This window comes from Panicum hallii, chromosome 1, assembly GCF_002211085.1.
Source record: "Panicum hallii strain FIL2 chromosome 1, PHallii_v3.1, whole genome shotgun sequence".
NCBI lineage: Eukaryota > Viridiplantae > Streptophyta > Magnoliopsida > Poales > Poaceae > Panicum > Panicum hallii.
In genome coordinates this window covers 54,586,717-54,613,832 of record NC_038042.1, presented here as the reverse complement: position 1 = coordinate 54,613,832, position 27,116 = coordinate 54,586,717, and the positions used below count along the sequence as shown (strand labels likewise).

At 47.8% G+C, this 27,116-nt stretch overlaps 2 protein-coding genes across 2 annotated transcripts; one reads left to right on the top strand and one right to left on the bottom strand.

Annotated features, from left to right (window-relative positions):
• The first annotated feature begins 12,117 nt into the window (after window positions 1-12,117).
• Window positions 12,118-14,793, top strand: LOC112874775 (protein RICE SALT SENSITIVE 3-like). Its single transcript, XM_025938297.1, has 7 exons — window positions 12,118-12,787; window positions 12,917-12,970; window positions 13,085-13,273; window positions 13,431-13,542; window positions 13,653-13,694; window positions 13,773-13,829; window positions 13,977-14,793. Exons 1-7 carry the CDS (start codon window positions 12,651-12,653, stop codon window positions 14,442-14,444), a joined length of 1,059 nt encoding a protein of 352 aa, XP_025794082.1. The 5' UTR covers window positions 12,118-12,650; the 3' UTR covers window positions 14,445-14,793.
• A 1,738-nt stretch (window positions 14,794-16,531) lies between these two features.
• LOC112903310 (kinesin-like protein KIN-4C) lies at window positions 16,532-24,198 on the bottom strand. Its single transcript, XM_025972586.1, has 27 exons — window positions 24,026-24,198; window positions 23,799-23,943; window positions 23,325-23,471; window positions 23,071-23,223; window positions 22,733-22,983; window positions 22,436-22,608; window positions 22,215-22,339; window positions 22,004-22,040; window positions 21,710-21,915; window positions 21,520-21,633; window positions 21,233-21,319; window positions 20,969-21,146; window positions 20,617-20,717; window positions 20,310-20,408; window positions 20,124-20,237; window positions 19,946-20,062; window positions 19,787-19,867; window positions 19,631-19,702; window positions 19,466-19,556; window positions 19,330-19,355; window positions 19,153-19,238; window positions 18,536-18,595; window positions 18,213-18,440; window positions 17,972-18,113; window positions 17,771-17,866; window positions 17,161-17,673; window positions 16,532-17,045 (listed from the first exon to the last, which is right to left on the bottom strand). The coding sequence occupies exons 1-27, from the start codon at window positions 24,067-24,069 to the stop codon at window positions 16,722-16,724; spliced, it is 3,810 nt and encodes a 1,269-aa protein (XP_025828371.1). The 5' UTR covers window positions 24,070-24,198; the 3' UTR covers window positions 16,532-16,721.
• Window positions 24,199-27,116: the final 2,918 nt, after the last annotated feature.

Sequence of the window (27,116 nt, the reverse complement as noted above, 5' to 3'; positions counted from 1 at the left end):
ACCGGTCGAGCCTCAGATGAATACGGCGGCCCGAGCCGGCCGTGGCGGGTACTACATCTTTACGCTTTTGGGCTGGGTTTACGTATCGGTGATGTTTGGGGTTCAGAGTTTCAGACTTGAGTATCTTCGTCAGAGTTTGCGCGACGTCTGTTCTTAAGAAGAAAAACTGGGAGGTCTGTTCCACACTATCCACAAGCTTTGTGGTTGCGACTCAAAAGAGATGTGAGAGCCCTGAAGGCTGAAGCTGTACTGTGCCAAGTGTAATTCAGTGTACTGACCATGGCTCGTGCCTAACTTTGTCAGCATGGCACCGACTGATGCTTCCATTTCATGCTGCTCTGAAAAAGGTGAGAAGGTGAGTAAAACTAGGATACTCAAGTTTCCATGTGTTTGTAATTATGGAAGCATAAGATTATTACCATGATCCTGCGTCGAAATAAATTTACAGTGCCTTAAGGAATGTCTTTCCCTGACCAATTGGACGTCTGTAGTCCTAGCAAGAAACTGTAGAGGCGATACTGCTGCCTGTCATTGTTGCCTGAATAAGTGAATATACAGTCCAACAGGTCCGCACTGTGTTTACTACCGAATGACTTCTCTAAGCTTGACCCATTCCTAGTCTGTGCCAGTATCTATCCAAGACTAGTGACCACATGCATGTTTCGTGCGCCGGCAGAAGTCCATTGTCATGATGCATACATGACTCAGGTTTAGTAGCATTCTATGCATGCGTAGCATATGTCTACCTCTCTTGATTTGGATGGGGCACTGCAGAACAGAAGTGTGGTACTTTGATGTTTGCATATTGGAGCTCTAGCTTGTCACAGGCTCATAGCTGAATAGCCTGAAATTGAACCGATTGGGCCTCTTCCTGGGACTGAGAGTGACTTGTGCCAAATAACCCACATCAGATGTGTCACGACCCACAAATTAAACCACATGGTTAAAATTTAATTACATCATCATGAGCATCATCCAAGCACCAAGGAGCATCATATGCACTAAATTACATCATGAGCATCTATTTTTCTTATATGATTTATGTGCAAGTTGTGAAGGAAGTTTAAAAACTGATATGTGTCTGTGCCCCCAAATATTTTATTCAAATACTAGATTTCAAATGAAGAATTTTGGATATTTTTACTAAATTTTTGGGTGTCTCTGCCGAGCCATAAAATTCTTAGAAAGTTTGAAAACTGCATTGTTGTTTGAATTTTTGTGAGCAATCCATATTAGATTTTTATGATATTATTGTTGCATTGTGTTCTTGGTGATTTAATCTAGCTTCAGTAAAAATTTGGTGATTTTTGGAGCCCGCGAAATACATGTTTTTGATTTTACAAGTTGAACCGTGCTTCTTTCTTTTTTTTCCTTCTCCCGGCCCCACCTGTCAGCCTCCTCCCCCTCTCCTCCGCACGCCCGGGCCCGCGCGTCAGCCTCCCCCTCCGCGCCTCCCGCGCCTCCGCGCCCGCCCGTTGGGCGCCCGCGCGGTGGCGCACGCCGGCGGCCGCTGGCTCGTCCCGCGTGGCCACCGCCGCCCCTTCGAGTCCCGCGCGCCGCTCTCTCTTCTCTCCACCGCCGCTTCGCCTTCCTCTCCCCGCTCCCCATTTGAACCGTACGCCCGAACCCTAGCGCCGCCCCTTCCTCTCCCGAGCCGCCGCCGCCGCCGCAATTCCCCCACCGTCGCTCCACCTCCGCCCGATTCCGCGCGCGCAGAGCTCCCCCGCCACCTCCTCGCTCAGCCCCGACCCTCAATCGCTCCTCCCCTCAGCCGCCCGAGCCTCCCCACGCTCGCCCCCGCCCGCCGCCGCCGCGCTCCCCCGTCCCGCCGTCTGCCGCTCCGCTCCGCCGTCGCCCCGCCGCGGGTGAGCCTCGCCGCTTTGCCGCGCTGCTTCCGCGCGCTCCTCCCTTGCGCGTTCGCGCCCGTGGGCCGCGGCCCCGTGCCGGCCGCCGCGACGTCACGCGCGCGCGTTCGCGTGCGGGCCGCGCCACGGCGCGCCCTGGCCGCGTCCGCGGCGGGTCAAGGCCGCGGCTGGCCTTGACTCGGCCCCGGTCCCCGCGGGCCCACCTGTCGGCGCCCGCTGGGTGCTGGCCCGGGTGGCCCTAACCCTTTTGGGGCTGTCGTGTTTTGTTTATATGTGCTGCAAGATTGTAAAATGTGTAGAAATTGTTCTAGAGCTCTAAAAATTGTGAAATTTGTTTTGTTTGAATCCTCTGTAGTAGATCTGCTTAGATATATTAATTTTATGCATGTTAGAGTCCTGTATTTTAAGTTGTAGTTTATTCTTGTTAAACAAAGTTAATTGTTAATCTTATTTTATGGAGCTCTAAAAATGTCAAACTAAAGTTTGTTATATTCCCTGTAAAGTGCTTTTTCTCATAGTGCTAGTTGTGTATTTGTTCCAATACTGTTTGATAGGTTTTTAATGTGTTTTTAGTTTTGCTGCCTGCAATCTTATAAAATGAATATCTTTTGGTAGGAAATTGATAAAATGATAAAACCACTTCTGTTATCCTTGCTATCATGTATTGTACCTCTGGTAATTTTATTAGGATTTTTGAAAATGTTTTGAGTAGCCTTTAAGATTTAAATTAATTCTAATAGCTGAAATTTGCAGAAATCATAAGTATTTCCACAAAATTAATTTAGCTGCAAATCCAACTCTTAGGATTTTCTCTTGAGATTCTCTATGTGCAGAATTAAATCCATGAATTTCTCTTGCCATTTTTTTTGTGAGTAGGTTCGCCTTCGGGCTTAGATTTACGCTTTAATCGCGCTTCGATGTGTTCTTGCTAGCTCGCTTCCTTGCTTTGAGTGGTGCTTCATTCCAATCCATATCATATCATCTCATTTCATGTCATCGGCATCATTCTAATGCACGCATAACATTCATGCATTTTAGTGACCGAGACTCCGGAGGACGAACCCGTTGAGCCTTCCGCAACCGTCGAAGCCGAACCGGGAGCCGAGTGTGTGGTTGAGCAAGAAGAGAACCAAGGCAAGCAGCTAAGCATGATTCCTTGACCTATTTAACTTGCTTAAATTTAGTTATTTCACTTGGGATATCTATGCTTATATTAAATATTTATCTATTGCATCGTCGGTCCTACTTTCATGCAATGCCCTCTCTTGATTTGTTTATCCATGCCCTTGGCACACGTAGTCACTTGCAACTCATTTAACTAAATGCTTAGTCGTGTCTAGGGTTGGTGCATATCTTGTAGGGAAAATTGGAATAGGATCACTTGTTTCACCCACTTTGTGTTATCTTAAACGTGTTGTCCGGTGTCGGAATGTTGGGTCGGATCGGTCTAGTTGGAAGTGTGGTTTTGGGTTCGAGCGGAAGGTAGGGCCTAGAGAAAGGAGTCTCGGAGGCTTAGTCCGCTTGAACCGATTAAGGACCGTCCGTGGATGACCTTGGAAATTGAGCACTTATCGTACTACCACATATCCATTCATGGGGTGGATAAGCCGAATACCCTCTAGTTTTAATCGTTGATGCACGGTCCTAGATGCGTGGCCGTGGGGCTTTGTAGAGAGGCTTAGGGGTGTCCCCGGTGGACCTAGGTTACTCTCCGCGCAAGTTAGGCGTGATGTTCAACGGTTATAACTCGTCGGAAATGGTTGATGCAAGTACCCCCTCACCCAACGTGATCGGTTGGGCGAGTCGCATGGTCCTTGTGTCGTGTGGGTAAAGTTGTACACCCTTGCAAGGTTAATGAATCAATTCGAATTGCCGCGCTCTCGGTTATGAGCAAGCTCAAGTTTCGACGAATTCTTCGTAGTTGTATCGGTCTTGGTCGCACGTGGTGTATGATGCTCATGTCACCTCTTATGGTTGGTCAATATTTAACTAAAATTTTATGGTGGGTTGGGCAAGATAATAAAAATGCTAGGATTGCTAGAATAGGTTTTGGTTAGGAAGTTCATGCTTATGCTAACAACTTAACCCTAAAGCTTTCTTGTGAGCCCTCATTTGCATACTCCTTGTTTATTTATTCGCGTAAGTCTTGCGAGTACCTTTGTACTCATGTTGCTATATTTCTTAACTAAGTTGCAGGTGAGCCGGAAATTGTTTTTGGCCACTTCTACCCCGCCGATCCCGGTGCGGGCGAGGAGTAGGTTATTGTGGTGTCGACGGCGTCCTTGAGCAAGGCTCCGTCTCGTTGCGCGCTTTATTTTTCCGCTGTGTACTCGTCTTTTGGAGAATTATCATGTCACACTAAACTTCATGATTCATGTCCCTTTTAATTTGAATTGTGAGCCCAAGGCTTGTAACTTGTGTTGAACCTTAATATCAAATTTGGACTTGCTATTTAAAATTGCTCCTTGTGGTACAATGGCGAAATACTAGATTGTGAACGGTATGTGTATATGCATGATCTTGGGCATATGGTGGAGCACATACCGGGACTACTGGATTTAGCCTCATTTTGGGTGAATGTCGTGTTGGTCGTCGTGATTTAGATGTGGGTTAACACGTGGCACGCCGAAGCGCGAGCGCGTGTTAGCTCTCCTCTTAATTATAACGACCGGCGATTCGTCTAAAATGGTGTTAAATTGGGCGGTTCTCACAAGATGCATAAGAAATTTTCTGTGCAGAACTTCGTATCTGAAACATATCTTCCTATACAAATACAAGGTTCAGTTCTTCCAGACCTGACACTTCAATCGTCATCCAACGTTTTCATGATTAAATGATTGATGTGGCAATCTCTACTGTCCATTGACAACCTGAAAATGCCTTGATGCACCCAGGAATCCTCTTCTTTTGCATTTCTCTTCTTGCGAAGGAGGTGAAAAGGGAAAAAGAAAACACCTTAGCTTAGTGACGAGGCATAATGAAGAAAGGGGGGCATATGAGAAACCATGTAAGTAGTAGACATCTGATGATACTGTCTTCTGAAACTCTTAAAATGCAAGCCTCCCGGTGACTTGAATCAAATAATAGATGAGAACGTTTCAGGCTTAATCTTAGCACAACAGGAGTTGTCAGAGCGACTTAACTTTATGCAAAAACTTTTCATTGTCGTGTGATATTTGGTCAGAATTTTTGGCACATGTAAACTTTTCATTCGCCCGGCGATGCTATACGGTGCTGAATGTTAGCCTAAAAAAGGCGACATGTCCAGCAACTGAGTGTAGCAGAGATGCGTATGCTGCGTTGGTTCTGCGGGCATACAAGAAGGGATAGAGTCCGGAACGAAGAGATTCGAGATAGGGTCGGGGTGGCACCTATCGAGGAGAAGTTGATTCAACATCGGTTGAGATGGTTTGGACATGTACAACGGAGGCCGCCCGAGGCGCCGGTGTGTAGTGGAGTTTTAAAGCGGGGCGATAATGTAAAGAGAGGTAGAGGTAGAACTAGACTAACTTGGGACGAGACGGTTAAGAGAGACCTTAAGGAGTGGAATATCGCTAAGTAATTAGCTATGGATAGGAGCGCTTGGAGATTAGCAATTAACGTACCTGAACCGTGACCTTTGTTACTTTTTGTTTAACCCCTAACTCTTCCTTTGGCTTGTGCCCTTTTTGTATTTCTTATTCTTGTTTTCTGTGGGTTTCATCTCTAGCCTACCTCAACTTGCTTGGGACAAAAGACTAAGTTGTTGTTGTTGTTGTTGTAAAATATCTGTCGCTCTTTAATAAAGTTAGCACTGTTTTAGTACGCAGTGTTCGGTGCTCAATGCTAATGCTCACCAAGTCAACGATATCAGCAGCTATCTATTGTGTGATGAATTCAGCATGAGTATCGAGGTACAAAGCCATGAGTGGGGAATTGAACTGAATCGCAACTTGGTATACTGCATCTTCACTAGCACTAAGATGACCTCATCTGCAGGATACAGGGTTTACTTCAGTCTTCTACGAGTATCATCTTTTCAGTACTGTTGGTTTTCTGAAGAGAAACTTGTCATGCTCCAATAGTCCAACGCATTAAGAAGTCTATTTCTGCAACTCGGAGAGCTGCAAGTCGCGTAGACACGCTAGCTGTGAATGGCTGTCCATTTGTGCCCGGAAGCATCTGTCCGTGCTCATCTATTCTCTGATTCCTGAATAATGTATTGTAATCCGTGGATGTCAACAAAGGCTGCGCGCGTGTAGTATCACGATCGAGCACGCATATATGATTTGACATTTACAGTGTTGCTAGAAGTGCTCCGAGTTAACTGTTGGCTCTTTCTTCAGCGTGCCAAAGCCAAACTGCTGCCGACAGTTTGTGTTTTCTCATCCTGCTGTATGTGTTTTCTTCAGTTTCGTCAGACCAGTCGTAGAGCACGGTCATGAGATGGAAATACTGTGTCGCAGCATATATGTTAGCATCGGATGCCCATTGCAGCTCAGCTCCATCATATCATTTCCAGCCGGATGCCTGCCGCTAACAAGGCCATTTGGATCGTGGCATGGCAGTGAGAGCATATCATGCCATTGACTGACAGAAACACACCATTTGTATGCTGGCTAATGATGTTCATTTGGATCTGTAAACCATGCATCCTCTGATTCTGAACCTCTCGAACTCGTCTCAGACTGTCAGGCATCTCTGCTCTTATCCACGAGGAATCAAGCTCGATCGGCTCGGATCCACACGCAAAAAAGATGCCGCCGACTGACGCGCCCAAGCCCGGCCTGAGAAACAAGCGAGCGATCAATCCAAAACGCGACACCTGCATGCAGCTGCCAATCCTCTGGATCGCCAACTCTAAAGCCGCCTGCTCTTCCGAAACGGCAGGCGGATGGGTCCAATCCAGTTGGTAAAAGGCCTCGCTAGCTATGCATGCTCCTCCTGCAGCCACGTCCACGTCCCGTCATCGGTCGCCACTTGCCGAACACCATTCGCCGATGGCGATTCCGTGATCCCCTGTCGCGCGTAAGACCAGCACCTGCACCTGCACTGTCGCCGTCGTCGAGCCCCACCGGCGACGCCCTCGTCGATCGCCAGTGCGGAGAGACCTATCCGTAAGAGTGAATTCCTCTGAGAGGTCAGGAAACCTATCCACAAGATCGTCCGGCGGGGACAAGGCCGCCAGCGACATGCCCAGCGGCGGCATCTACACTGTGTGTCCTGCGATCCTTTGGTGTCTTTTGCTCCGTATTTCCTTGTGAAAGCAGCAGCCACATTTAAGAGTGCAGCCGGGGATGGATGAACAACTACTGGGGCCGCCACGTCACGTGCGCGAGGAAGGCCGCGTACGCGTAGAAATACCATCGGTCTGGATAGGAGTAGGGCTAGCTGTGGATTGCTCAATTAACCGTGGAGAAGGACGGCGGCCGGTCAAGCGGATCCGGCCGGGTCCCCTCCGGATACGCGGGGCTCGTCGTCGCCGTCGTTTACTGTTTCCTCGCTCTCTCCGGGCTCTCCGGCCGGCAGCAGATCCGATTGAGTGCGAGGCGAGAACGAAGGGCCATCGTTGAATCGAGCCATGGAAATGATGAGTGCACGGCGGTGGCCAGTGCGAGTTGAGAGGTCGGCGGGGGTAAGGCCGTAAGGGTAAAGCATGGCCGGCGCGCCCGCCGGCGGCGAGGAGGGATCGAGTTGCTTCCGATCACCTGGTAGCCGTCGCTGCACGCGCGCGTCACACGTATCGATCGATCGATCGTGTTCGCACTCGCGAATCGCGGTCTAGAATGATATGATGGGTGGGAGCCATGGTCACGTGACCATTTTGGAATTTTCTTTTGTTCCGATCCATGCATGGCGACGTTGATTTCTCTATTGGCCCATTGGCTGCATGCGAATGCTAGCTACACGCTCCCTTGGCATTGCGACCTGCCGTTGGGACGATCTGTCGAGTGGTTTGTCAGGTTGACCAAGGAGGTCTCTTTCCTGCCGTGTATTTGTTGCAAGCTAATTCTATTTCAGAAACTAAATTTCCTTCGTTATTTCGTTGCAATAAAAACATCCTCGTGCTTGTTCGTTACAAAAAAAAAAGAAAAAAAGAATTTCATTTCTCATGCCAAATTTAGGAGAGGTGACTACTAGAAGTTTGTGAAACAGGAATATAGAGAGAGAACAAACTACTAAATGTACTGGCATGCATACAGTACGCTTCTCAATTCCGAACAGTCATGATCCTTGTTGAAAATTAATGGCGCAGATTCTGGCCGTACGCAGCAGCGACACAGCCTTGAATCTGGGCCTAAATTTGTCACAGGTCTGCCATTCTGGTCCGACCCCAGCACAGCTCCCTTGGATGATTGATTACAGTCCAACTGGCAATCCAGATGTACGGAGACCGCTCTCATTCTGGTGAACAACAATGAATATGATCCCAAAAGCATCTTACTTTCATATTCCATTCACAGAAAAAAAAGGACTTTTTTTGAGGGAAAGAGCAAGAAACAAAAAATATTGTCTCGACAAGAATTGAACAATTTCTGTAGAGAAGGACGCGGTTTTAGTCCCCGTTTCCGAACTGAGACTCCTTTTAGTCCTGGGTCCAATAACCGGGACTAAAAGATTTGCAGGGCTAAAAATAATCGTCGCAAGCTAACCAAACTCTGCAGTCCGCGGGACTCAAACCTCAGACCCCTTGCCTCGCGCACAACTTCTTTACCATCTCACCTACACAGCATATATAACTTTGAATGGTATGCATTCGTTTTAAACTAACCCGTGAAGGATCCTTTAGTCTTGGTTGGAGACCCGGGACTAAATGTTTAGAACTTTTAGTCGCAGTTGGAGCCACCAACCGGGACTAAAGGGTGACTTTCAGTCCTGGTTGGTGGTTCCAACACGGACTAAAGCTCCCCGCCGCCCTCTAGCCGTTGAACCCGGAACTAAAGCCTTTATTAGTCCCAGACCCAACAGTAGCCGAGACTAATATCAAGAATCAAAATCCATTTCTGTACTAGTGCATACAAAAGCTTTCATGAGACCTCATCAGCACTGTTGCATTCAGTTTTTCACGGGGAGGGAATGGTGACACTGATCGAGAAGACTCGTTGTCGGTGGATATAAATTGTCGGAAAAAGTCCGGTTCACGTCTTTAAACTATAGTAACTTTAAACTAAAAAATCGAATAAGATAGGATATCCAACTGTTGAAACCGAGTATATTTGGCCCTTAGGGTGGTTTCGAAGGTGGTTTTCTATTTTTTTAAATAAAAAAATTAGATTAAAAACAAAAGTAATTTATTTTAAATCAAAAAAAATATGAAAATAGTACCAAAATTTTTCTAAAAATATAACCTATCAATTATTGCTCTATTTGAATCTTATTTATTAAAAAATAATAGGCATAACTATAAGCAACCAAATACTATGAATATAAAAATATTGGATCCGAATAACTAACAAGTATAGTGCCAATAGATATGTTACATTTTTAGAAAAATTTTGATACTCATTTCATATTTTTTGGATTTGAAATAAATTACTTATGAATTTTTTAGTTTAAATTTGAATATTTTTAATTTTCACAAAATGGAAAACCACCTTCAAAACGACTCTATGGGCCAAATTTGCCCGGTTTCGGTAGTTAGGTGACCTCTCTGATCCAGTTTTGTAATTTAAGGTTGAAAATCAGATGTTTGCGATAGTTCAAGGGTATAACTCAGCAGTGCCTTGTGATCTTGGCTACTATCCATTGCCATCTCTCAAGCCCATACCTTCACCACCCCTTTTTCACTCCCACAGGCACAGCATCTGCATTCCTAGCTCCCATGCATTGCAAATTTGGATGGGGAGCAGTCAATGGATAAGGAGTAGCAAGGGATCACGGAAAATAAAAATGCATGTGATCTTCAATTTGGCACCATGTATGTTATGCATGAGCAACGTACACCAAGCATGCATGACTCTTTCAGCAATTTTTTGGGTCTCTTTCAGCATTAGTTCCTCTTGAAGGTGTAGACAGGCAGACGGCTACGGAAAGAAGTATGGAAGGATTGCACGTACACTTTTACTCCATGGAAGCCGTGCCCTGTTTGGTCCACAGTATCTGTCATGAAAATTGAGATCTTGTGAGAGTGATAGAGCTTTCATATATTTGGAAATTTATGTACTAGATATTAAGAAAAAAAAGCGACGTATGCCAGCAAGTTGCGTCCTACTAATCCGTACTACGGAGCTAAATGGGCTATTTGATCTGAGGAATGGAAATTTTGGACCAAAACAGGTGTATTGTGAGCTTATTACTTCTATCATCCACTGCCACGCCCTTGAATGAGTTGATCTTGACCATTTGATCACAGTTTGCCTGCGCCTAACAGGACTTCTTTCTTATCCTGATATTTTGTTATTTAATTATTTTCCTATTTCAAGACTGCTATTTCCTTTTTTTTACCATTGTACCGTGAGGTAGCAAGTTTGAAAAAGAAAAGGCAGAGCCAGTAAAATTCCCACAGCAAACATGCATACGAGCAACAAGTAGGGCAGGAGGAATTATTAAGTTGGACTAGTGGCCATCCTTGTCGATGATGACCAATGCTTGGCCATGCTTTCTGGGGTTTCCTGGCCTTGCTGATCATTAGCTCTTTGCAGGATGCGCCCCATTTGCCATCAATTCCAGATCGAGATGAGCTCAATCCTGCAGCAAAGCGTCATGCATGCAATGATGCAAGCTTAGGACTCGTAGGCTTCTGCTGTGATTGACCCATGGATTGGATGCAAGGTGCTTGTGTCGGTCAAAAGGATGGTGCTGCTCTGATTGCTGGGATTTTTATTTTTTAGAGTAGCTCAATGTTCACTATGGTGTAACTAGATAGGGAAAAAAAACTAGCTTGAAGTAACCTGAATAACTTGCATTCTGATGCACATGGACATGAACAGCTTTCACTCGGCCTACATGACTTGCATCCCAGTGGATGCAGATTCTGCAGATCTGATTTGGTCCAAACAACAATATTATTGGGAGAGAGTGGCGGTCCAGCTTGTCAGAACAAGAGGGAGCAGCAGCCACAGCAGGCAATTTCCCCATTCCCTGCTCAACAGCGGCGGCAGCACACCTTGCGTCTTTACTGGCCTCCAGGGCCACACAGCCACATTGGCGCCGCAGAGGCACTGCTAGCACGGTTCAAGGATGCGAGTAGTGGAGCCTGTGCAATTTTTTTCTGAGACTGTGTCTTCCAGTCGTCTCGATCGCTCTCGTCGGATTAGAGATTAGAGAGTGAGCCATCAGTGAGGTGTAGGGCCTGTGCCCCTGTGCCCAGCTCCATGTTGTTCTGTGGTGGTATGATGCTGTTCCATCCAGCAGAGCCTTTCGATTCCATACGAGCGTCCGGTGCGTGCTGGACGGATCCGTCTCCATCATTTGACCTCGGGAGCAAAGGTGAGTCCAGGCTCCACAAACGCAGAGGAGAAGCGTGCCACAGTAAACTGGTCGCTGAAGCAGTCCCAACTCAAGCTTCAGGTCTGCAAAATTTCGTGATGAAATTCGAAATGAAAAGTCCACATTCATGTGAAAATCATGCGAATTCACTTGAATGCTGAAGGAATCTGAACCCCTGCCCGTTCTGCCCCGGAGCAGAGGGGGCCTGGTCACCGGAGGCTGGAGCGCGCCTCCAATTCGCCTGTTTCCATGGCTTGTGGTCGCCCGTCTTCCCTTCCCCGACCGGACCACGCTATATATGGGATGTGCTCTCGGCCTCACCTCACCTTTGACCTCCGCCATGGCACACTGCCACACTAGAGAACACAGTTTTCTGAATCCGGTGCTATGGAAGAGACGAAACCGCATGATATTTGACCAAAGAATAGGTACCTACAGCTACTAATTCGGGCCTATTTTTTGGCTGCTAAGCAGGCACTTAGAAATGATGCGAGCTGATATTGGTAAGTTTAGAATTTTTTTTGCCAGATGATACCATGAATGTGCAGGTTTTTAAACATGGCACTGATTTCTTTACTTCGCTGAAGAGCCCTTTTACAAGACAAGTTGGAGCAAGCATGAACGCTGCCGTCGTCAGAGACAGGCGAGCAATCACCAGCGCATTTTGGTTCCTTTTACGAAGACTCCATTTGGGGTCTGGTGCGGGCACCAAGGAGACAGCGAGGACCTGTGCTCACGGTCTCACGGATGATAGGATGATCCCCCACTAATGATCAGAATTCCTATGGGGAAAAAGATAGAAAGTTGTGCGACATATGGTCCATGCCTAAGTTTGTGGGAAGAGAGAAGCAAACGTACCAGCAGCACTAGCACCTCATTAAAGTGATCACTGTAGCACGACGACTCTCGCTCTCTCTCTCTCTAGAGAGAGAGAGAGAGGAAGAGAGAGAGGGTCATGGTATGGTAGCTGTATAAATCAGGGCAAGTGTGGTTTGCTCCCCCGGTGGTGGACTGGTGGCCTGCCCTCACAAGTCGCAACCGGCCGATGGCAGAGCGATCAAAAGTGGAAGCTAGCAAGCAAGAAAAGGAAACGCCTACTCCTCCACGAACCTCCTCTCGCACGTCTAGCTACCTCCATCCATCTCTCTAGATTCTAGTCGCTCTTCAGCTACCATAGCTTGAAATCGAGTGCAGCTCCTCCCAGCAGCATGCAGTGAACCCATCTTGATCATCACTGATAAGAAGTGAAGGAAGCCAAGCAAGCTGCTCGCTCATATCTACAAGGGGCACAACACAACGCAGCAAGCTTCCACTGCTAGCTGGTTCATCAAGAGAAGGCGTGTGGAGCTGCTGGTTCATCGGCCGGCTGCGGCTGCAATGGAGGAGCAGCTCAGCCCTCTGGCCGTGACGCACCTGCTGCAGCACACGCTGCGCAGCCTCTGCGCCCACGACGACGCGCAGTGGGTGTACGCCGTCTTCTGGCGGATCCTCCCCAGGAACTACCCGCCCCCCAAGTGAGTCCTCCTCCCTCCTCGCCGTGGTCGTCGTCTTCCTCGAGCATGCGATCGATCCGCGCTTGGTTCTTCTCGTCGTATGTACTCGACGCACGCGGCATCTAATCTGTTTATCCATCCGCTGTCCAGATGGGATCTCCAGGGCGGCTTCTATGACCGGACCAGAGGGAACAGGAGGAACTGGTACGGCCTGATGAGACCAAGCTAGCTATTCTTATTATTCCTCTCCAATTTCTTATATATATGGATTGATTTGCGTTTGCTTTCACGTGACCCCCCTGGGGGTGCAACGTCCAGGATCCTGGCATGGGAGGATGGGTTCTGCAACTTCGCGGCGTCTGGCGGTGACCACGAGGGCGCAGCTGCTCCTGCCGCCGCCGCCGCCTACACGGAGTGTGCCGCCGGGCAGGGGGCCAAGCAGCAGCAGGGCCTGCAGCCGGAGCTCTTCTTCAAGATGTCCCATGACATCTACAACTACGGAGAAGGGTAGGAGACAGTGCTTGCTGAGGCTAATGCTACTAGCTATTCCATCAGTCACAACCTGCTAATAGCAGCTTTGACTAAAAACGGCTTTGATCACATGCTAATCAGCGAGCTTATTAGATGCCGCGGTCCCGGCCCGTTGTTTGGTGATGCGTTGCAGGTTGATAGGGAAAGTGGCAGCCGACCACAGCCACAAGTGGGTGTTCCAGGAGGCCCAGCCGCAGGAGCACGAGATCAACCTCATCTCCTCATGGAGCAACCCTGCCGATTCTGTAAGCGTCTCCAACAAATTAACATGTCGTTCAACGCTCCCAACACATAGCAGCTAGTGAAAACTTTTTTTCCTTCAATTTTTTTTTGCCTGTGTGCGGTTGGTTTGCAGCATCCGAGGACATGGGAGGCTCAGTTCCAGTCTGGTATCAAGGTACAACCCGTAGCTAACAATCCCATTTTTGATTGAAAAACGAAGAGCTCCGCATGCCAAAGCTGATCTCCCTTGCAGACCATTGCACTGATCGCCGTCAGAGAAGGCGTCGTGCAGCTCGGCTCCATGAGGAAGGTACCCTGGTTCCTGATCGATACTGTTCCACACCAAGCTGCCGCGCTACTGCCGCGCGTGACGTGCTGCTTGTGACTTGGTGCATCCATGATTCTCGCATGTGTACCAGCTTAGCTTTGCTTTGCATGCATGCATGCATACACGCAGGTGGCGGAGGACCTGAGCTACGTGGTGATGCTGCGCCGGAAGTTCGGGTACCTGGAGAGCATCCCGGGGGTGCTGCTGCCGCACCCGTCGTCCGCCGCGTTCCCGGCGGACGGGTGCGTCGGCGGCGGCCCCGCGGAAGCGGCATGCGGTTGGGCGCCAGGCCTCGTAGTGCCGCAGATGGACCTCTGCTATGACCCCTACGGCCAGGCCACCGCCGCGGCGGCTGCGGCGCAGATGCACATCGTGCCGTCGATGAGCAGCCTGGAGGCACTGCTTTCGAAGCTGCCCTCCGTCGACCCCGCAGCGCCGCCCGGCGGCATGGCCAAGGACGAGGCGGACCGCGGCGAGTGCCACGGTGCGGTCGACGTCGCCACGGGGAGCGGCGGCGAGAGCACCAGCAGCGTTGCCGCCGCCACAGCGTCCTACTACGTCAACGTTGCCAGCAGCAATCCCGGCGAGGGCTTCTAGTCCGTCCCCGTCTCCGTCCGTCCATCCCAAGTCGGCGCGTGCATGCGCCGGCCGGTCAGCTAGCTAGCTGCGCGTAGGCGTCATGGCAGGCGCCGTGGTAGTTAGTTGCGGTGTCCCTTTTCCGGGGAGGCGCGCCGCATCGCATGATTGCTCTACGCGGAGCCAATCATGCGCCGTGCTGTACGTGTCCCCGGAGTAGCCGTGCCGTACCTCGACGTACGCACGTACGTGTGCCCGGTCGAACGATCGATCGATCAGACAGGGATATTGAATGTGTGCGTGTACGTGTTTTGTGATGCAGTGCTAGCATCACCTAATTGAAGACATGCATGGCATGCTGCACCACTGACGACGAGTGATGACCATCCGATACTTTGTGTGTGCTTGGGTGGCAGGCAGCGCTCCGGGGTCGATCGACAGCAGCAACTTTTCTGGGCGCATGGAGAATTGCAGCTCCTGTTGATGATCGCGTCCCGACGTCCGGAAACCGACGTGGTTTTCCTCCGAAGCCGGTTGCGTGCCAGCACCCAGCGTGCCCCCCCCCCCCTATTGAAAGGTCGCACCGAACTCGCGCCGTGCATTGTTCTCCGATCCGCTGACATCTTTTTCCCCCCGGGGCGCTGTTCATGTGCGCGCAACAGTGCGCGCGGCGTCCGTCGCTGCAGGCGCACAGGAACTCTGGAACCCGAGCAGTCCCCTCCCCTGTGTCGATCGAGATTCGAGAACAATCATGCCCGGGAGACCCTGCTGCCTGCCTGATTGCCCCGGGCGGCGTACGGCCGTTTGTGTCGCGTGACGGGATCGACACGAGTCGCGACGAGCTCGGTCGGGCGTGCCGGTCGTCGCTCCCGTTTGTTTCTTCAACGAAACCTCGCCGGCCGGCGGCCGCGCGTGCTGCTGCTGATCGAGGCCGGGGCGGCGCCGGGCAAGCGCGGATCCCGCGGCGCCGTCGACGGGGTTCGGGAAACGTGGCCGCCCGATAGGGGAATCGCGAGGGGGTACGGTCCACGCATGCGCGCGCGGAGGACACACCTGTTCACGTCTTTGACCGCACAGGGGCTCGAGACCGGACATGCCGCGCTCGGCTACAGCGACGGGCCCGAGTGACGCGCCAACCTCCGATCCTCCCGTCTCTCGCGCGGCCGCCGCTGGACCAGCCCGGGCGGCCGGCATGACCCCGAGGCGGCCATGTTCCCGGCCGGCGGATGGAGTCGGCTTGCGAGATCGCCGCGCGCGGGATAAGGTTTGACCCGATGGACGCGCGCCACGCTGCTGCTCGCGCGGATAGGCGCACGCGACGGCGGCAGATTTCGCCGAAGACTCCCGCGGCGAATCCATCGCTGGGGCGCTGGGGGTCGTGCGGGCGGTGCGCGCGTCAAGGCCGGGGTCGCGGACTCGCGAGGCACGGGCGGCCGGGGTTCTAGTGCGGCCTCGGGGTTTGACTAGCTGCTGGGCACGGGATGATTAACCGGTCTCGTCAGCTTTTTGTACGGAACGGTCGTTGCGACACCAACGTCGTTTTTATGATGTGCGGGCTGCGATCTCGCCGGCGTGTGAAGAACTGGGAGAAGCAGCGTCACGATGGCAGTTAAGATTGGGCCCATGGGCGTGTTCGTCAGACGACAATCGATTTTGAATAGTGTGAACGCCGAACGGAATGGAAGCGAGAATCCTGTCGCATGGTCCAGCTGACCAGCTCCCTGCTGAGATCAAATCCTTGTAGGGTTGCAGATGCATAGCCATCCGAGCATAGTTGGCTCCGTGTCAACGATGCAGATAAGATGCAGATATGCAGATAAGGTGCACGAGCACGCCGCGTCGACGGCCACTGTAAACGATCGCCGCAGTCAACAAAGCTGCCAAAACCCTACCCTGACACGAGGCGATAAGGTGAAGCGGCAAAGGCGTATACGTCGGCTCCGTGCATAGATTGCTCGGAATTCACCCTTGCTATATCGTTGCACCATTTACCAGTAGCATCTGCATCGATCATTGTCCACACCGAACAACTCGAAAAACATCGCAAAGGAGGCTTAACGGACTAAGGCGGTGTTCAAAAGGAGCGGGCACAATTTACGAGATCGGCATAAATTAACCCACTATGTTACTGCACCATTCCGTACAAAAGCGTTGTGTTCCAGCCAAAGCAGAGCTAAGGCACGTACAAGGCACAACAACATTTTGCAATACAATGCGACATCCCCTTCCTTCGAGAGTCGAAGGACGCCAAGGCGGCCTCCCCCATCTTCACAACCACAGGCTTCCGCAGCACAGGGATCATCGCAACTGGTTCTCCTTCTCGGTGGTGGCGTTCTTTCTCAGCTGAGACGGCGGCCTCGTGGCGGCAGTGCTCTCCTTGCTGCCGGCGCTCATGGACTCGCCTGGCTTGGCGGCATTGCGGTCCGTGAGGGGAGGAGGGTTGCCCTCAGCGGGCCCGGAGGACATGGCTCGCGGCAGCTTGAGGGGGATGTCGGCTCTGTCCCGCGGGGCAGCTTCGGTAGTCTCTGGCACAGAGGGCGTGGGAGGGGCTGGGACGAGCTGAACAGTCGATTTGCGCCAGTTTTTCCTTGGTTTCTTCTTTGTCTCTGCAGTTTGGTTAACCTGAGAACAGAACAGTTGCAAACCAAGTCAATGCATCAATGTCAATGAACTGTTAGCTACAAACCTGCAGATGAATGCAGTGATTCTAAGCCAAACTGGGGATCACAGTACTTACCGTATTATTACCAATATCAGCCAAAGGCTTTCTTGGCTCTGCATCCTGCGCATCCTTCTCACAGAAAGCATTCTCGAGAAGCATGATTCCCTGATTGACTATTTCTGGGTTATCTGAAGAAGAATCCCTATTAGAACATTTGATGTCCTTACAACCACAGCCTGGACCGCATTGTGCACCTGAGCCTCTGCACTCGCACTTGCTGGTCTTGCACGAGGAGAATTTTGAGCATGAGCAGCCGCCTGATGGAACATCGTTGGGCGAAATGCACTTTTCATCAGTGGGCTTCTCTGGTTCAGCACTTTCTTGTGTGTTTGGATAATCCAGATTAGGGTTTGTATGACTGGACACTGTTCGCCGGTGCTTTCTGACTTTCCTGGTCGACTGTACCCAGTCTGCATCAGACTCCTCACTCATATTTTCTAATTCTCCTGAGTATTCAGAGTCTGATGTGTCCATATCGTCCAACCAATCGTTCTTACTATAACCGAAATACTGAGAAGGTCGAACACTCTACAAGTAGAACAGACGGTCAGGCATATTTAACAAGTGCACATTGACTACGATATCAATAGATGAGATCTAGAAGAACTTTAAGTCGCAAAAATACCTTGCGCAAGGCATAAGTCTGACCATCTTCTGAAACGCAAGTGCCATTCCTTGAAGAGCCAACAGATTTCTTTGCATTGTTCAATGCAGTGAAAAGCTGCCAATTAGTTAGCATGTGAGCAATGAAAACCAAGTTATATCTAAATATCAAAATGCAAAATATTTAGGTATTTCGTACTTTGGTATCACTAGATCTTTTTACCTGCGTATTTTGGTGGCCTAGATCTTTTACTTGCATTTCTAACTGCCTGATCCCGCTATTAAGCACAACCACCTTTTCCTTCAATTCACTAATGATGTGTTCTTTTTCATTACAAGCCACCTCTTTATCCTGTACTTGACACCTAAAAAGAAAACAAAGAAAATAAGAACCCACGAATCAGGAATGGGCATCCATAAGATCCACCACAAAATGCATTGAAGGAAAGCAAAGTACAGCATACCTAGCAGAAGATGCTAACTGAAAAAGGTAGTTCATAATGTTCTTAGCCTCTGGGAGGGACCTGACATGGTACCATCTACCTTTACCATTGAACAAACGCTCCCGCTCCTCTGCTTCTGACAGTTGAGAGGCCATAGACACCATAGTACTAGATGACGAGGATAGCATGTTCTCTAATGCTGAGATCCTAGAACTTCTAGCACTAGGAGACATAGCTTGAGGACAGTCACTATGGAAATAAAAATTAGTAAGCAGCATTCCAGAGACTGAAACAGATATAACAAACTAACATTCACAAAAAAAATGAGATGTAAATCAACCAACCTCATCTTGTGCTTTGTTTCCTCCTTTAGTTTGGCTATTTCCTTCGATATCGCCGCTCTCCTATTTAAAAAGAAAAAAAGGCCATGTAAAAAAGGCGTAATTGTACAAAACATATGCAGAAGAGACATTGTACAAAACTATATTAGAATTACAGGTCATATATTACACAGCCAGATGTATAAAGGAAAAGGGGTGAATCATTAATATAGCCATATGGGTACATCAAGTCATAAGGAACTTTGGAGACAGTAAATAACGCCAAAATTTGGTCAAGAATTTCAACATATTAGGTCAGTGCAAATCTTAGATACTCTCACATTATTTCCCTTCACAGAGTTATTTGTTGGAACAACTTTCTACAACTGTACTATCAATGAAATGATGTTATTCAATTTGTATATGCATTGTCCTACTAATTGATCCCTAGCTAATTCTGTAGTGGTCTGGGAGTACAAGTTTACAGCAGCAAATTATTTTCAGCGCATGTTTACAGTGAATAACTACAAATCTATCTGTCACATCATAAAATAATGCTCTGCATATAACTCACCACAAAACAACAAAAGCAATAGAAGATTAGGGTCTACCAACTATGAACAACTTAAACAGAGACTTACTCTTGCATTTGTCGCTCGTAATATGAGCGTAATTCATGTGCTCTTACAGTTACTTCAAGTTCATCATCGATGGCTCGCATTACAGCCTAGAAACATATAAAAAGAATATTTCAGACATTGTATAGGTGTGTGAGAACCAGTATTTGCATTTCCTAACAAATGTTTCTTAAAGCACACCTGCATCCCTGAACCATTCCCACCTCCTGAAAAAATAGGAAACCAAACAGGTAGTAAAAATATCATCAGCTATGATTAATGAACACACATCATCCTAAGTTTCATGAATTTGAAGCCATCGGATGTAGCTTCCTACCATATGTTTCACGAGATGACTTCTTTGCTTCCAGCAACTCCTTCAATCTTTTTGTTGCAGCTGCAGCTTCCTCAGTTTTCCGCTGTAAGACCTACAGTTTCAAACAGAACGTTGTAGGTGACAACCATTTTATTTTAAAGCAGAAAGGGGGGAAAAGAAACTGACCATTTTCTGCTTCTGATTTAAGGCCAAGAGCTTGTGCATCTCATATTCATTTCTTCTCCCCTCCTTCTTGAGCTAATTAATGCAAATACAGCACTATCACATCTAGCTCGCACGAGAAAGGAGTTTACAGGAAACAAGTGCCTGCCAGAAAATTACCTGAAGTACTTCCTTTTCACGGGCAGCCTTCCAAGATCTAAATTGCTCGGATTCCTGCTTGATCTTTTGTTGAAGTTGAACCTGCATGAATGAAAGGAATATATGTAAAAGGAAAAAAAAACTTAATTGCATTCGGGAAACTTGGGGGGGAGAAAACACCTTCTGAGATTTTATGCGCTGAATGTCTTCTTGTAAACGTTTTGCTGCCTCATCACTTTTCTGTTTTTGCCTTAGAAGCTGTTGTTGAGCTTCCTGCTTTTTCTTGAGTTCAGAGACCTGCAAATGTTGTGCAGTTAGTATATGAAGAATGGAACAAGCATTCAGCTGAAGTACAAACCTGAGATTCAAGTGCGTTCAGCTTCTGAAGATAGTTTTCTTTCAGTTTTTGAGCACTCTCATCCGTAGAAGAAGATATATTGGTTAATGCATGGCGAAGGTTTTCTATTTCTTTCTATAAACAAAAAGAGTGTTACTAGCGTGTCCGTAAAAAAAGCATAATGTCAGTAAAGTAAGCTAGTAAAACCTGAAGAGCTTTCTTTTCTTGCTCCAACTCAGTTAACTTCTTCTCATAATGTTGCTTGAGAACAGAGGTATCGCTCTTGGCGAATTGTTTCATCTCTGCCTTTTGAAACATGAAAAGGAGGTATAATTATACGGTTCAATGTGAATCAAAATACAATATAATGGGCTAGCAGATTGAGTGATACATAACAACATCTGTACATGTAAAGCAGAACTAAAATGCTAGTGCTAGTAGGGGTTACCAAACATGATGCTGAGAATGAATTTAATTTTAAGAAACCACAATAGTTGAGATAGAAGAATAGTACCTCCTTTTGCTGAAGTCGTTTATCCAGTTCCTGTAGCTCTTTATCCAGTTGGTCTTGCATGGATGAATGTTCTCTCTCCTTTTCTTCTTCATCAACTTCACCTAAAGATAGCATAGTTATTGATATAGAGTCTGAAAAGGACAGGTTCCAGGATGGAAAATATGCAACAGTTTTAGGAAAAAGTTTGGTGAATAAAAAATCTGATACAGAGGTTCAATTTCTGAAATCGAAACTAGTTAATCATAGGCACTTGGTTAGTGTGCTGGTAGCAGTTAAATGTACTAAAAAGGGTCAAGTGGATGAAAAAATGGAACTTGTTTAAGTGATTTCACGAAATTTATCGGTGGCTCACTTGAAACATCAGGTGTTCCTACTTCACATTCAGAACCCAGGTCATTTAGAAGTATGTCTCTTTCCATGGCTAATTGGTCATGTAAACCATGTCTGCAAGCATTGGAGAAGTTTTGCCGCATCAAGTCACTCTCTAACTGCTGGATTTTTGATATGTAGCTCTTCATAAGGTCCACGTCCTTATCAGGAAAAAAAAGTTGTAGTAAGATTTTATAACAAGGTGTATATAAATCTTTATTGAGCATATAAATGTAACTTCACTTACTTGGCTGAGATCAGCATTTTCAATAGCATCCCATGACTTTCCATTCCTTGCTGATTCAATCTTCAGCATTAACTGATCCCTTTCCAACTGTGTCAACATTTAATTAATTTATTAATTTGCCACAGTAACAGCAGTTTTCATCTAACTGGCTAGCTCAAGTGCTATAAACTAATTCACGTGATTCTGAAACCAAACATATACTACCATGTTTCAAAGACATATATTTAGACCAATGAAAATGTTACATAATAAAACCATGAGTTTTGAGCAGAAGGAATGATAGATACCTGAGCAGCCCGTGCACGTTCGGACAACTGCTCACATGACAATTCTCTTTCCTTAAGTTCATGGTTAAGCTCAGAATTTTTTAGCTCAAGCAGAGAGACCTTTTTCTGCAGTAACTGATAGACACAGGAAACAAAATCAGATGATAAAATCAACTAATTGGACCAGCCAATCAAGAAAAGACAAACCTACCTGAAGTTCTTCTAACGCTGCACTCCCACTGCGGGAGAACAACAGTTCAGTTTGAAGCTGCTCCAGCTGGCTCCTCAGTTTTTGCATCTCAGCTGTAGCTGGGTCACGGTTCACCACAGCTTTGTTTTGGATGTTGCGTGCACGATTCGCATATTTGAGTGTGTTTATCGTTTCTTCTGCATTTATATCAGCAGGACTAATGCATGCTGCGGGACAAAATTTGCAAAACAAAAGTTATTAAGAGCCTCCAATGCTAGGATATGTCCACAGGGGGGGGGGGGGGGGTAGACCTACCAATCATAACAGTTTTGCTATTTCCACCTAGAGAATCCTGCAGAAATGATTTAAGCCCTTAGACATGTCCCATGTAAATCTAAGAAGGCTAGTGATTTCTAAACAATATCTCACAAAGAAATTGAAATGATGAGGTCTGCATATATTACCAAACAATAGCATGGAAATTAGTGCTGAGACATTACATTTACTATAAACATAAAAGTCTTACCTGTAGAAGGCGGGTTAATTTGCTATCCCGATATGATACAAATGCCCCTTCTTTCCTTTTCTTTTCATCACCTAATGCACTTATAACATTGCCAAGAGCTAGAAGGCCTTTATTTATGTGTATTCCTGTGGACATGAAATAGACAACAATCTTAAAACCAGTTGCCCAATTATCTGATGAACTAAACTGACATGTACAAAGGTTTGGAGAGCCTTCATTACCTTCTTTAAGTCTATGTCCATCTGCTCCAGTACGTTTGGCCCTTTCAGAACCGGCAAGATCAACTAGGTGAAACTTTGATGATAATATATCATAGTCACTGCTAGCTGACTTGTCAGATGTACCAGATGTTCTCTTTTGTTCAACACATATTGTAAAGATGGCATGAGAGCGACTACAGATAAGCAGCACCATTCAAATAAAAGTTATTAGAACCTAAGATGGTGAACAAACAGAATAGAAATGTACTCCACACTAATGGTCCTGACAGAAAGAGACTTCATGTATGCACATTGTACCTTGACTGACTATTCATATTTGTGCTTGCTGTTGCACGTGACGAGGAACCACGTATCAAATATGATGCCATTTCTTCTTTAGACTTCACCTCAGCCTCTGTGACGCCAGCAAGGGTTATGCCTCCTGTTGGGGTCTCTCGAATTTGAATCGGCACTCTGGCAGGTGCTGATGATTTGGGTACAGAGACTGAATCAAGTCTTACAGCAGCATGATTTGAATCGAGCAAATCAAAGACTTCTTCCTTGAATATCTGAAATCCATAGCAACAAACCACAGAATGATAACAAGCTAACAGCTGCTGGTACAAATAAGAAAGAGGCAAGTGCTACTATCTTACCTCAATAAAAGACACCCTAATTAAAAACTCTGCACCATCCTTTGAGGTGTCAACTTTTCTGAAAATTGTCTCCATAACTTGAGGAATTATCCCTCCACAGTTTCCTTCACCACTATAATCAGTACCCATTGTATACGTCTTGCCAGAACCCGTCTACAATTTTCAAAGACCAGCAACTAAGTAACAGAATAATCATCTAAAAGACAGTCAGCCTACCAAGACACAAGTAATTTCATCATACAACAGTATTGCACCTGTCCATATGCTAGAACAGTAGCATTGTATCCACTGAATAATGCGTCAATCAGTGGGTTCACACATTGCTCGAAAATTAATGATGATGGAGGGCCCGAGTTGCCATAGACGTGATCAAAAGTGAACACATGCGGCCCAATTTGAACCTGAAATGGCACAGAAACAAACTATCATCTATCTGAGCGACTGAGCCTACAAGCCATTTCAAAAAATGGATATCGTAACAAAAGTGGGAAATGCTGAGTTCATATGCGTCAAGTGCTGTGATCCAACAGTTATAAATTACATTTCCGGAAAACTAATTACTACCATCGAAATTCTTGAATACCAACAGTCTCTAAACCAGCAAATACGATGGTCCTGAGAATAAATCCTCCACTACTCATCTCGGCACCCAAGTCCCAGAAGCATCAAATTCTCCCCAGCAGATCACACCGGATCAGACACCCACCCGCCGTCAAACAAATCGGTACCTGCGGTTCCCTGGGCGTGACGGTGACGCAATCCGTGCAGCCGTCCTGCAGCTCCACCGTGATGAGCGGCCTTATGTTGACGGCCACCTTCACGCTGTCCTTCTGCTGGTGCGCGGCCGCCGCCTCCTGGTTCTCCATCGGAACCCTAACCACAAATCCTCCAAGCTGATCAGACCAGAAACAGGAAAAGACCCCAAAATCGCCGCCCAAAATGCGAAAGAAATCACCTCGAACCGGCGGATCTGGCCGGATTGACGACGCTCTGCGACATACAACGACGAGCTGCGCTTGGGTCGGGGATTGGGGACGCGGCGAGCCTAGGATTGGGGATCGATCGCCCCCTCTAGGAGATTGGGGGGGAGGGAGGGAGGGAGGGAGAGAGAGATGGGCGGAATGGCGAACGGGTGAGAGCGAGAAGCGCCCGCCCGGAGGATTTCGAAAAATTAGGGCGTCGCCGTCGCGTGACCTGCGGGCTGCGGCGGCTCCCTCCTCTTAACGCAGACCGTGTCTATGGACCGGTCTCTTAATGGTGCGACGGCCGTGCGGACCAACATGCTGGCGCTGGTGTATGAACTAGGTGTATGAAAGTTCTGTGTCAGGTGACAAGAAACGGGGCCGCACCGATCCGGAGAAGGCTCGACGAACCTGGTCTATGTGCATGGGGCATCTGCGCCGTCGATTTGCGGACTGGATTTCCGGATCGACCGCACCGTGGCTGGCTGGGTCAGCGGTGGTCCAAGGACGTGGTCTATGGGTGCAGGATGAGGTGGTGGCCCCAGATGCAGCTGCAGACAACTCGACCTCTGGATGCGATTTCGAATTCAAACCAGAGGAAGTGACGACTCTGCCCATGAGAACGGCTCTTTTTGTTGGCCACTGCCTGCCTTGTTGGAAGGGAATCTCAAAACTTAAATTGGATCAACAACTTGACATTGAGCCATCCGTAGGGTCAAATCCCCTTACTATTAGCTCAGGTTTAAAATGGGCTCGATTGGGCCAAGTACAATTCCAAGTCTGGAGGCTATGTCACCAGTGCTGTACTGCTGTTTGTTTGAGCCTAGTTTCACTCAAGTACTCGGCACTTCAACTTCAACTTCAACAGTTGTCACTGAACTCGCACAAACATACTTTGAGTTTTGGTAGAACCAAGGCAGGATTTGTTATGCTTCGAACTCAAATGATTACTTGAGCTAGGCCTAGCGTAGCTATGCTCAAGCTTAAGATCTTGGTACCCATATATAAATGTTAATTCTTCTTTCTTTGAGAATTCACACTTGAACCTTATATAGCACAATTATCTGGACACGGGAATATGAGATATTGCGTTATTTTTAACTCTTTGTTACAAGTTCAGCCTTTTCAAAATGCTTAGCATTGTTATTTGTTGGTCGAAACCATCCCATCAAAAACACCTTGATATATAGGACTAGGCACAATTTTCCGAACCCGAAAATTGAACCTAAAATACTCGAACCTGTTTCCAAAATACCGGAACCCATATTACCCGATTGATATCTTGGATAGGACATCGTGAAACCCAAAATTAGTTCGGAAAATTCGGGTACAGAGCTCCGGTACCCGAATATCCTGAGATACCCGAAATCTGGATGAGGCCCAGTATGAATAGAAGTACTCAGCCCATCTCTACCGGCCCACAAACTTTCTCACCCTAACTCTAAGCCATCCTCATCCAGCTCCCTCGATGCCTGATAGCCTGATTCCCCGTCCCCGTTCCCCGTCTCCCATCCCGTCCGCCGCCCAGGGACCTACGAGGCCGCGTCGCAGGCAGCGGACCCCACCTGCTCGCGAGTCGCACCCCAAGCCACCCGCCGCCCCCGCGCACCTCGCCGGCGGTCGACTGCATCCACCTGCTCCGCCCTCGCAGGCTCCCAGCCGCCGCGCCCGCGTCGCAGGCCGCCGCCACCGGCGCCGCCCCCGTGCACCTCGCGGGCCGTCGTCCTCGCGGTGTCCCCCTGCTCCGCCCTCGCAGGCTCCCAGCCGCCGCGCTCGCGTCGCGGGCCGCCGCCGACGGCGCCTGGCGACGCCCGCCGGCCCCGCGCACCTCGCCGGTCGTCGTCCTTGCCTGCGTCCACCTGCTCCGCCCTTGCCGCCGTCGCGCCCGCGTCGCAGGCCGCCACCGCCGGCGCCCGGCGCCCCCGCTGCCCCCGCGCACCTCGCCGGCCGTCGTCCAGCACCCCGCCACTCACGCCACGCTCATCGGGTAATCGGGATTACCCGGTACCCGAACCTGAATTTTCGGGTATTTCTTTTTTCGGGTAAATTTCGGGTAGCAGTTCTCATTACCCAAAATTTTAACTACCCGAATTACCTGACCTACTTTTCCCGACTTACCCGATGCCCAGGGCTATTGATATCGGTCAAGATTCGATAATTCTTAGCTAAAACTCTTAAGCACTAGCACAAGCACATGCATAGGAACAACCATTAATATTTCACAAGTCACATGCTTGATATCCCTCCGTCCATCAGTACATAGCACATTTTAGAACTAGGAGTTTTCAAACGTAGCTTTTGGCCATTAACTATTCATTGTTTATGAATTGCTATAATAAATAACATCATCTTAACAGTAGTGGTTTGAATTAATCCATGCAACTTTTTTATACTAAGCATGTATATAATTTGATTTGCAGAGTTTGAAAAAAGAATATGAATTTATTGTCGATAATTATCGTCAATTTTTTTGGGAAACTCTAGAATGATCGAAAGAATCTACATTGTTTCTGCTTTCACCATATTACTTCATCTTTGTTTTGTGCCTGCAATTATCAAATTCATTTCCTGTCTTGCCGCAAAACATGAAGAAACCAAAAAAATGAGCCATTATAAAAGGATTTTCTGTTTTTCACTTTCATCCCAGCGTGCTAATGAAGTACATCATATCACAACACTATCCATGTACTAATCAAATTGTATGGAAGGGCGCATCTACATTTTATCCGTTTAAAATTTATAAACGATTTCCACGATTCTTAACAAAAATTTAGGTGAACGTGGGTTCCTCCTAATCTTTTGTCAATACGCTTTTGTGTAGCATGGACGTGTTATAGCCTTTAGAAGCACATCCATTCCTGGATCTTGCACCGCTATCGACCTCCTCTTGAGAAAATGAGAAGATCAGCCCTGCGGCACTGTTCACGAATTTTTGGCTCACTCATTTCCTTTGGAAAAGTCCGATCTTCCATATGGTTTTGGAGGACTTCCCCCTCTCACAAACACAGAAATCCAGTTTTCGTTTTGCCATTCATTTCTACAATCCAAATGGGCCATAGCCCATAGGAGCACTGGAGTAGTTAC

Bases quoted from the DNA above. Each gene is read 5' to 3' on its own strand.
- LOC112903310 (XM_025972586.1), bottom strand. From the start codon at position 24,069: ATGTCGCAGAGCGTCGTCAATCCGGCCAGATCCGCCGGTTCGAG. The intron at 18,114-18,212 runs GTATGCTGTACT...TTTTCTTTTTAG, and splicing joins CAGTTAGCATCTTCTGCTAG to GTGTCAAGTACAGGATAAAG. The intron at 17,674-17,770 runs GTATTTTTGCGA...TTCTACTTGTAG, and splicing joins AGACTTATGCCTTGCGCAAG to AGTGTTCGACCTTCTCAGTA.
- LOC112874775 (XM_025938297.1), top strand. From the start codon at position 12,651: ATGGAGGAGCAGCTCAGCCCTCTGGCCGTGACGCACCTGCTGCAGCAC. The intron at 13,543-13,652 runs GTAAGCGTCTCC...GTTGGTTTGCAG, and splicing joins GGAGCAACCCTGCCGATTCT to CATCCGAGGACATGGGAGGC. The intron at 13,830-13,976 runs GTACCCTGGTTC...GCATACACGCAG, and splicing joins AGCTCGGCTCCATGAGGAAG to GTGGCGGAGGACCTGAGCTA.